The sequence below is a fragment of the Orycteropus afer genome, unplaced genomic scaffold, assembly GCF_000298275.1.
Source record: "Orycteropus afer afer isolate SDZICR_OR568_19922 unplaced genomic scaffold, OryAfe1.0 scaffold00574, whole genome shotgun sequence".
In the NCBI taxonomy this organism is placed as follows: domain Eukaryota; kingdom Metazoa; phylum Chordata; class Mammalia; order Tubulidentata; family Orycteropodidae; genus Orycteropus; species Orycteropus afer.
Window position 1 is genome coordinate 986,008 of NW_006922161.1, and position 10,028 is coordinate 996,035.

At 68.0% G+C, this 10,028-nt stretch overlaps 1 protein-coding gene across 1 annotated transcript in view; it reads left to right on the top strand.

The window, feature by feature from the left end:
* Positions 1-9,111, top strand: part of PLEC (plectin) — a 33,923-nt gene extending 24,812 nt beyond the window's left edge. The window contains exons 32-33 of the mRNA XM_042783003.1: positions 1-2,776; positions 2,899-9,111. The exon at positions 1-2,776 is cut by the window's left edge and continues 647 nt beyond it. Coding sequence (XP_042638937.1) covers positions 1-2,776; positions 2,899-9,111 — 8,989 coding nt within the window. The remainder of the gene's footprint in view (positions 2,777-2,898) is intronic.
* The last annotated feature ends 917 nt before the right edge of the window (positions 9,112-10,028 follow it).

Consider the following 10,028-nt stretch of genomic DNA (forward strand, 5'->3'; position numbering starts at 1 on the left):
GCGGCTGCGGCAGGCCGAGGCCGAGCGGGCCCGCCAGGTGCAGGTGGCGCTGGAGTCGGCCCAGCGCAGCGCCGAGGTGGAGCTGCAGAGCAAGCGCGCCTCCTTCGCGGAGAAGACGGCCCAGCTGGAGCGCACGCTGCGGGAGGAGCACGTGACTGTGACGCAGCTGCGGGAGGAGGCGGAGCGGCGGGCGCAGCAGCAGGCGGAGGCGGAGCGTGCCCGCGAGGAGGCGGAGCGCGAGTTGGAGCGCTGGCAGCTGAAGGCCAACGAGGCGCTGCGGCTGCGGCTGCAGGCTGAGGAGGTGGCTCAGCAGAAGAGCCTGGCCCAGGCCGAGGCCGAGAAGCAGAAGGAGGAGGCGGAGCGCGAGGCGCGTCGGCGAGCCAAGGCGGAGGAGCAGGCCGTGCGGCAGCGAGAGCTGGCCGAGCAGGAGCTGGAGCGGCAGCGGCAGCTGGCAGAGGGCACCGCCCAGCAGCGCCTGGCAGCCGAGCAGGAGCTGATCCGGCTGCGGGCGGAGACCGAGCAGGGTGAGCAGCAGCGGCAGGTGCTGGAGGAGGAGCTGGCGCGGCTGCAACGTGAGGCGGCTGTGGCTGCGCAGAAGCGCCAGGAGCTGGAGGCCGAGCTGGCCAAGGTGCGGGCGGAGATGGAGGTGCTGTTGTCCAGCAAGGCCCGGGCTGAGGAGGAGTCGCGCTCCACCAGCGAGAAGTCCAAGCAGAGGCTGGAGGCCGAGGCCAGCCGGTTCCGTGAGCTGGCCGAGGAGGCCGCCCGTCTGCGTGCCCTGGCTGAGGAGGCCAAGCGGCAGCGGCAGCTGGCCGAGGAGGATGCGGCCCGGCAGCGTGCGGAGGCCGAGCGGGTGCTGGCTGAGAAGCTGGCTGCCATCAGCGAGGCCACGCAGCTCAAGACGGAGGCAGAGATCGCGCTCAAGGAGAAGGAAGCGGAGAATGAGCGGCTGCGGCGGCTGGCGGAGGACGAGGCCTTCCAGCGGCGGCGGCTGGAGGAGCAGGCGGCCCAGCACAAGGCCGACATCGAGGAGCGCCTGGCACAGCTGCGCAAGGCCTCGGAGAACGAGCTGGAGCGGCAAAAAGGGCTGGTGGAGGACACGCTGCGGCAGCGGCGGCAAGTGGAGGAGGAGATTCTGACGCTCAAGGCAAGCTTCGAGAAGGCAGCCGCGGGCAAGGCAGAGCTGGAGCTGGAGCTGGGCCGCATCCGCGCCAGCGCCGAGGACACGCAGCGCAGCAAGGAGCAGGTGGAGCTCGAGGCGGCCCGGCAGCGGCAGCTGGCGGCCGAGGAGGAGCAGCGGCGCCGGGAGGCCGAGGAGCGCGTGCAGAAGAGCCTGGTGGCCGAGGAGGAGGCGGCCCGGCAGCGCAAGGCCGCGCTGGAGGAGGTCGAGCGGCTCAAGGCCAAGGTGGAGGAGGCGCGGCGCCTGCGGGAGCGGGCGGAGCAGGAGTCGGCTCGGCAGCTGCAGCTGGCGCAGGAGGCCGCGCAGAAGCGCTTGCAGGCGGAAGAGAAGGCGCACGCCTTCGCCGTGGAGCAGAAGGAGCAGGAGCTGCAGCAGACGCTGCAGCAGGAGCAGAGCGTCATGGAGCGCCTGCGCGGCGAGGCGGAGGCAGCTCGGCACGCGGCTGAGGAGGCCGAGGCGGCGCGGGAGCGGGCGGAGCGTGAGGTGACGCAGTCCCGGCGGCAGGTGGAGGAGGCCGAGCGGATGAAACAGGCGGCCGAGGAGCAGGCCCAGGCCCGGGAGCAGGCGCAGGCCGCGGCGGAGAAGCTGCGCAAGGAGGCGGAGCAGGAGGCGGCGCGGCGGGCCCAGGCGGAGCAGGCGGCCCTGCGGCAGAAGCAGGCGGCCGACGCGGAGATGGAGAAGCACAAGAAGTTCGCCGAGCAGACGCTGCGGCAGAAGGCCCAGGTGGAGCAGGAGCTGACCACCCTGCGGCTGCAGCTGGAGGAGACCGACCACCAGAAGGGCATCCTGGACGAGGAGCTGCAGCGGCTGAAGGCCGAGGTGACCGAGGCCGCGCGCCAGCGCAACCAGGTGGAGGAGGAGCTCTTCTCTGTGCGCGTGCAGATGGAGGAGCTGAGCAAGCTGAAGGCCCGCATCGAGGCGGAGAACCGGGCGCTCATCCTGCGTGACAAGGACAACACGCAGCGCTTCCTGGAGGAGGAGGCTGAGAAGATGAAGCAGGTGGCCGAGGAGGCGGCGCGGCTGAGCGTGGCGGCCCAGGAGGCGGCGCGGCTGCGGCAGCTGGCCGAGGAGGACCTGGCGCAGCAGCGGGCCCTGGCTGAGAAGATGCTCAAGGAGAAGATGCAGGCGGTACAAGAGGCCACGCGACTCAAGGCCGAGGCCGAGCTGCTGCAGCAGCAGAAGGAGCTGGCCCAGGAGCAGGCGCGGCAGCTGCAGGAGGACAAGGAGCGCGTGGAGCAGCGGCTCGCGCAGGAGACCCAGGGCTTCCAGCGGACGCTGGAGGCGGAGCGGCAGCGGCAGCTGGAGATGAGCTCCGAGGCGGAGCGGCTCAGGCTGCGGGTGGCCGAGATGAGCCGGGCCCAGGCCCGCGCCGAGGAGGACGCCCAGCGCTTTCGGAGGCAGGCCGAGGAGATTGGCGAGAAGCTGCACCGCACCGAGCTTGCCACGCAGGAGAAGGTGACGCTGGTGCAGGCGCTGGAGGTCCAGCGGCAGCAGAGCGACCAGGACGCCGGGCGCCTGCGCGAGGCCATCGCCGAGCTGGAGCGCGAGAAGGAGCGGCTCAAGCAGGAGGCCAAGCTGCTGCAGCTCAAGTCTGAGGAGGTACCGGCCCCGCGCACGGTGGCGGCGGCAGCAGTGGCGGCGGGCGGGCAGGGTCTGCCCTGCGGGCGGGACGGGATGGGGTGCTCGGCCGCAGGCACTCACGGCCGTCCTTGCCTCCGCAGATGCAGACGGCGCAGCAGGAGCAGCTGCTGCAGGAGACAAAGGCCCTGCAGCAGAGCTTCGTCTCCGAGAGGGACAGCCTGCTGCAGCGCGAGCGCTTTGTGGAGGAGGAGAAGGCCAAGCTGGAGCGGCTCTTTGAAGACGAGGTGGCCAAGGCACAGCAGCTGCGTGAGGAGCAGCAGCGGCAGCAGCGGGAGATGGAGCAGGAGAGGCAGCAGCTGGTGGCCAGCATGGAGGAGGCGAGGCGGCGGCAGCGTGAGGCGGAGGAGGGCGTGCGGCGCAAGCAGGAGGAGCTGCAGCGGCTGGAGCGGCAGCGGCAGCAGCAGGAGCAGCTGCTGGCTGAGGAGAACCGGAAGCTGCGGGAGCGGCTGCAGCGACTGGAAGAGGAGCACCGCGCCGCACGCACAGAGGAGCTCGTCGCCTCGCAGGCCGCTGCCACCAAGGCCCTGCCCAACGGCCGGGACGCCATCGATGGCCTGGCTGCAGAGGAGGAGGCGCAGCACGCCTTCGAGGGCCTGCGGCGGAAGGTGTCGGCTCAGCGGCTGAGGGAGGCCGGCATCCTGAGCGAGGAGGAGCTGCAGCGGCTGGTGCAGGGCCGAACCACGGTGGCGGAGCTCGCGCAGCGCGAGGACGTGCGCCGCTACCTGCAGGGAACCGGGAGCGTCGCCGGGCTGCTGCTGAAGCCGACCGATGAGAAGCTGAGCGTCTATGCCGCGCTGCAGAGGCGGCTGCTGAGCCCCGGCACCGCCTTGGTGCTGCTGGAGGCCCAGGCGGCCTCGGGCTTCCTGCTGGACCCCGTGCACAACCGGCGGCTGACCGTCAACGAGGCGGTGAAGGAGGGGCTGGTGGGCCCCGAGCTGCACCACAAGCTGCTGTCGGCCGAGCGCGCGGTCACCGGCTACAAGGACCCCTACACGGGCCAGCAGATCTCCCTCTTCCAGGCCATGCAGAAGGACCTCATCGTGCGGGACCACGGCATCCGCCTGCTGGAGGCCCAGATCGCCACGGGCGGCGTCATCGACCCCGTGCACAGCCACCGCGTGCCCGTCGAGGTGGCCTACCAGCGCGGCTACTTCGACGAGGACATGAACCGCGTGCTGTCAGACCCCAGCGACGACACCAAGGGCTTCTTCGACCCCAACACGCACGAGAACCTGACCTACCTGCAGCTGCTGGGGCGCTGCGTGCGCGACCCCGACACGGGGCTCTGCCTCCTGCCGCTCACAGACAAGGCCGCCAAGGGGGGTGAGCTGGTGTACTCAGACTCGGAGGTCCGTGACGTGTTCGAGAAGGCCACCGTGTCTGCCCCCTTCGGCAAGTTCCAAGGCAGGACGGTGACAATCTGGGAGGTCATCAACTCTGAGTACTTCACTGCGGAGCAGCGGCGCGACCTACTGCGCCAGTTCCGGGCCGGGAAGATCACGGTGGAGAAGGTCATCAAGATCATCATCACCGTGGTGGAGGAGCACGCGCAGAAAGGCCAGCTCTGCTTCCAGGGCCTGAGGGCCCTGGTGCCCGCCGCTGAGCTGCTTGAGAGCGGTGTCATCAGCCGAGACGTGTACGTGCAGCTGCAGCAGGGCGAGTGCTCCGTGCAGGAGGTGGCCGAGGTGGACGCTGTGCGACGGGCCCTGCGGGGCGCCGGTGTCATCGCAGGCGTGTGGCTGGAGGAAGCGGGCCAGAGACTGAGCATCTACGAGGCTCTGCGGCGGGACCTGCTGAAGCCCGAGGTAGCTGTGGCCCTGCTGGAGGCTCAGGCGGGCACTGGGCACATCGTCGACCCCACCACCAGCGCCCGTCTGACGGTCGACGAGGCGGTGCGTGCTGGCCTAGTCGGGCCCGAGCTGCATGAGAAGCTGCTGTCAGCTGAGAAGGCTGTGACGGGTTACCGGGACCCCTACTCGGGCCAGAGTGTGTCCCTGTTCCAAGCCCTGAAGAAGGGTCTCATCCCCAGGGAGCAGGGCCTACGTCTGCTGGATGCCCAGCTGTCCACGGGCGGCATCGTGGACCCCAGCAAGAGCCACCGCGTGCCCCTGGACATGGCCTACGCGAGGGGCTACCTGGACAAGGAGACGAGCGAGCTTCTGTCGTCGCCCCAGGATGACGCCAAGACCTTCTATGACCCTGGTGCACAGGAGCCCGTCACCTACAGCCAGCTACAGCAGCGGTGCCGGCCCGACCAGCTCACCGGGCTGAGCCTGCTGCCGCTCTCCGAGAAAGCTGTGCGGGCCCGGCAGGAGGAGCTCTACTCTGATGCGCAGGCCCGAGAGACTTTTGAGAAGGCCACCGTTGAGGTTCCTGTGGGTGGCTTTAAGGGCCAGAAGGTCAGCGTCTGGGAGCTCATCAGCTCCGAGTACTTCACAGAGGAGCAGAGACGGGAGCTGCTGCGGCAGTACCGCACAGGCAGGGTCACCGTTGAGAAAATCATTAAGATTCTCATCACCATTGTTGAGGAGACCGAGACCCGGCGGCAGGAGAGGCTGTCCTTCAGCGGCCTGCGGGCCCCCGTGCCGGCCAGTGAGCTCCTAGACTCCGGGGTTCTCAGCAAGGCCCAATTTGAGCAGCTCAAGGACGGCAAGACATCGGTGAAGGACCTCTCGGAGGTGGACACCGTGCGGACGCTCCTCCAGGGCAGTGGCTGTGTGGCCGGCATCTACCTGGAGGATTCCAAGGAGAAAGTGACCATCTACGAGGCCATGCGGCGGGGCCTGCTGAGGCCCAGCACGGCCACTCTGCTGCTGGAGGCGCAGGCAGCCACTGGCTTCCTGGTGGACCCCGTGCGCAACCAACGTCTGTATGTCCACGAGGCCGTCAAGGCGGGTGTGGTGGGGCCCGAGCTGCATGAAAAGCTGCTGTCAGCTGAGAAAGCCGTAACGGGCTACAAGGACCCCTACTCGGGCTCCACCATCTCCCTCTTCCAGGCCATGCAGAAGGGCCTGGTCCTCAGGGACCACGGCCTGCGCCTGCTGGAGGCCCAGATCGCCACGGGCGGCATCATCGACCCCGTGCACAGCCACCGCCTACCCGTTGAGGTGGCCTGCCAGCGCGGCTACTTTGACAAGGACACAAACCACGTGCTGTCGGACCCCAGCGATGGCACCAGGGGCTTCTGTGACCCCAACACGCATGAGAACCTCACCTACCTGCAGCTGCTGCGGCGCTGCGTGGAGGACCCTGAGACCGGACTCTTCCTCCTGCCTCTGAAAGCAGCGGAGGGGCCCGAGGTGGTGGAGACCACACAGGTGTACACGGAGGAGGAGACGCGCCGGGCATTCGAGGAGACGCAGATCGAGCTCCCAGGCGGCGGCCCCAGTGGCGCTGCCTCCATGTCGCTGTGGGAGGTGATGCAGTCGGACCTGATCCCCGCGGAGCAGAGGGCCCGCCTCATGGAGGACTTCCGGGCCGGCCGGGTGACCAAGGAGCGCATGATCATCATCATCATCGAGATCATTGAGAAGACGGAGATCATCCGCCAACAGAACCTGGCCTCCTACGACTACATACGCCGCCGCCTCACGGCTGAGGAGCTCTATGAGGCCCACATCATCTCCCTGGAGACCTACAACCTGCTCCGCGAGGGCACCAAGACCTTGCGGGAGGTGCTCGAGGCTGAAGCCATCTGGCGTTACCTGTATGGCACGGGCTGCGTGGCTGGCATCTACCTGCCCGGCTCCCGGCAGACACTGACCATCTACCAGGCCCTGAAGAAGGGGCTGGTGAGCGCCGAGGTGGCCCGCCTGCTGCTGGAGGCCCAGGCGGCCACGGGCTTCATGCTGGACCCGCTGAAGGGCGAGCGGCTGACGGTGGACGAAGCTGTGCGCAAGGGGCTGGTGGGGCCTGAGCTGCACGACCGGCTGCTGTCGGCCGAGCGCGCCGTGACCGGCTACCGCGACCCCTACACTGAGCAGACCATCTCGCTGTTCCAGGCCATGAAGAAGGATCTGATTCTGGCCGAGGAGGCGCTGCGCCTGCTGGACGCCCAGCTGGCCACGGGCGGCATCATCGACCCGCGCCTGGGCTTCCACCTGCCGCTGGAGGTGGCCTACCAGCGTGGCTACCTCAACAAGGACACGTACGACCAGCTCTCGGAGCCCAGCGAGGTCCGCAGCTACACAGACCCCTCCACCGACGAGCGGCTGAGCTACACGCAGCTGCTGAAGAGGTGCCGCCGGGACGACCAGAGCGGCCAGCTGCTCCTGCCGCTCTCGGACACCCGCAGGCTGACCTTCCGCGGGCTGCGCAAGCAGATCACCGTGGAGGAGCTGGTGCGTTCGCAGGTGATGGACGAGGCCACGGCGCTGCAGCTGCGGGAGGGCCTGACCTCCGTCGAGGAGGTCGCCAAGAACCTGCAGAAGTTCCTGGAGGGCACCAGCTGCATTGCCGGGGTCTTCGTAGACGCCACCAAGGAGCGTCTCTCGGTGTACCAGGCCATGAAGAAGGGCATCATCCGGCCCGGCACCGCCTTCGAGCTGCTGGAAGCTCAGGCGGCCACCGGCTACGTCATTGACCCCATCAAGGGGCTCAAGCTGACTGTGGAGGAGGCTGTCCGCATGGGCATTGTGGGCCCCGAGTTCAAGGACAAGCTGTTGTCGGCTGAGCGCGCCGTCACCGGCTACAAGGACCCCTACTCTGGGAAGCTCATCTCTCTCTTCCAGGCCATGAAGAAGGGTCTAATCCTCAAGGACCACGGCATCCGCCTGCTGGAAGCCCAGATCGCCACGGGCGGCATCATCGACCCCGAGGAGAGCCACCGCCTGCCCGTTGAGGTGGCCTACAAGCGTGGCCTCTTTGACGAGGAGATGAACGAGATCCTGACCGACCCCTCGGACGACACCAAGGGCTTCTTCGACCCCAACACGGAGGAGAACCTCACCTACCTGCAGCTGATGGAGCGTTGCATCACGGACCCCCAGACCGGGCTGTGCCTGCTGCCACTGAAGGAGAAGAAGCGGGAGCGGAAGACGTCCTCCAAGTCCTCGGTGCGCAAGCGCCGTGTGGTGATCGTGGACCCCGAGACCGGCAAGGAGATGTCTGTGTACGAGGCCTACCGCAAGGGCCTCATCGACCACCAGACCTACTTGGAGCTGTCGGAGCAGGAGTGTGAGTGGGAGGAGATCACCATCTCGTCCTCCGACGGCGTGGTCAAGTCCATGATCATTGACCGGCGCTCTGGCCGCCAGTACGACATCGACGAGGCCATCGCCAAGAGCCTCATTGACCGCTCGGCACTGGACCAGTACCGCGCCGGCACGCTCTCCATCACTGAGTTTGCCGACATGCTGTCGGGCAACGCCAGCGGCTTCCGTTCCCGCTCGTCCTCAGTGGGTTCCTCCTCCTCTTACCCGCTCAGCCCTGCTGTCTCCCGCACCCAGCTGGCCTCCTGGTCCGACCCCACGGAGGAGACGGGCCCCGTGGCTGGCATCCTCGACACGGAGACCCTGGAGAAGGTGTCCATCACCGAGGCCATGCACCGCAACCTGGTGGACAACATCACAGGCCAGCGGCTGCTGGAGGCCCAGGCCTGCACCGGTGGCATCATCGACCCCAGCACGGGCGAGCGCTTCCCTGTCACCGAGGCCGTCAACAAGGGCCTGGTGGACAAGATCATGGTGGACCGTATCAGCCTGGCCCAGAAGGCCTTCTCTGGCTTCGAGGACCCACGCACCAAGACCAAGATGTCAGCAGCCCAGGCACTCAAGAAGGGTTGGCTATACTATGAGGCTGGCCAGCGCTTCCTGGAGGTGCAGTACCTGACGGGCGGGCTGATTGAGCCTGGGGCACCGGGCCGTGTGCCTCTCGACGAGGCCTTGCAGAAAGGCACTGTGGACGCCCGCACCGCCCAGAAGCTGCGTGATGTCAGCGCCTACTCCAAGTATCTCACCTGTCCCAAGACCAAGCTCAAGATCTCCTACAAGGACGCGCTGGACCGCAGCATGGTGGAGGAGGGCACGGGGCTGCGGCTGCTGGAGGCCGCCGCCCAGTCCAGCAAGGGCTACTACAGCCCCTACAGCGTCAGTGGCTCTGGCTCGGCCACCGGCTCCCGCACTGGCTCGCGCACCGGGTCAAGGGCCGGCTCGCGACGAGGCAGCTTCGACGCCACGGGTTCCGGCTTCTCCATGACCTTCTCCTCCTCCTCGTATTCCTCCTCGGGCTACGGCCGCCGCTACGCCGCAGGGCCCTCTGCCTCGCCGGGGGGCCCAGAGTCCGCCGTGGCCTGACCCCCTGCCTGCCCCCTGCCCTGCTCTGCATGTGGCCAGGCCCCTCCTCAGAGGCGCCAGGGCCTTCCTCTTACGTCTAAAGGAGTCTTTCTCCAACGCGGTGCCTAAAGTCTAACCAAAAAAAAACTGGACTAACATAGTGATACATAACCTGCTGTCCAGACGGCCTGTCCTCGGGGTGGGGCCGGCCGCCACCTCTGACCGCCTCCCCCTCGGGTCTCCCCACTGCCCCTACCTGCCACTCACCATAGCCAGGTGCCTTGGAGGGTCTGAAGCCCAGGCCCCCAGCCCCCCTCCCGTCTCCCCAGGGCGTGGTCCTGCCCCCCAGACAGCTGGGGCCAGCCCTCCCTAGCCGGGCCCTCCATCCTCTTGGGGTGTCGACTCTGGAGGGGTCATCGTTTCCCTCAGTGATTCCAGGGCTGCCTGCTCGCTCAGTGGGCCTTGCCGGCGTGGGGGATCCCCGGTCAGCCATGTCTTCCAGCCTGTTCAGAGAAGTCCCTTCCCCATGGGAAGATGGGGGGCAAGTCTGCAGGCCCCGCTAGGCCCAGTGCGTTGGGCTCTGTGGCTGCTGCCTGAGTTGGAGGTGCCGTTCTCAGCACTCAGTCAGGGCTTGGTCAGTCTTCTCCCAACACCACACCCCCAGACCCTGGCCCTCTGGCTGCGGCCCTCCAGCCTCCCTCGTAAGTGCCTTCTGTATTCTCCCTCGTCCCCAGGCCCTGTGGAGCCACACCTGGCCAGGAGATGGGCTCTGCAGGGCCGGCCTGGCCCCCCTGCCCCATGGAGCCCCACCTTGGGGGCCCCCCAGACTGGGGGCCTGCTGCCTGCCCAGCTCCCAGGGAGCCTGGTGCCACCCACCCTCCTGCCCACTCAGCCCTGGCCTGGGTGGCTCTCACCCCTGCCTCCACCCTCTGACTGAG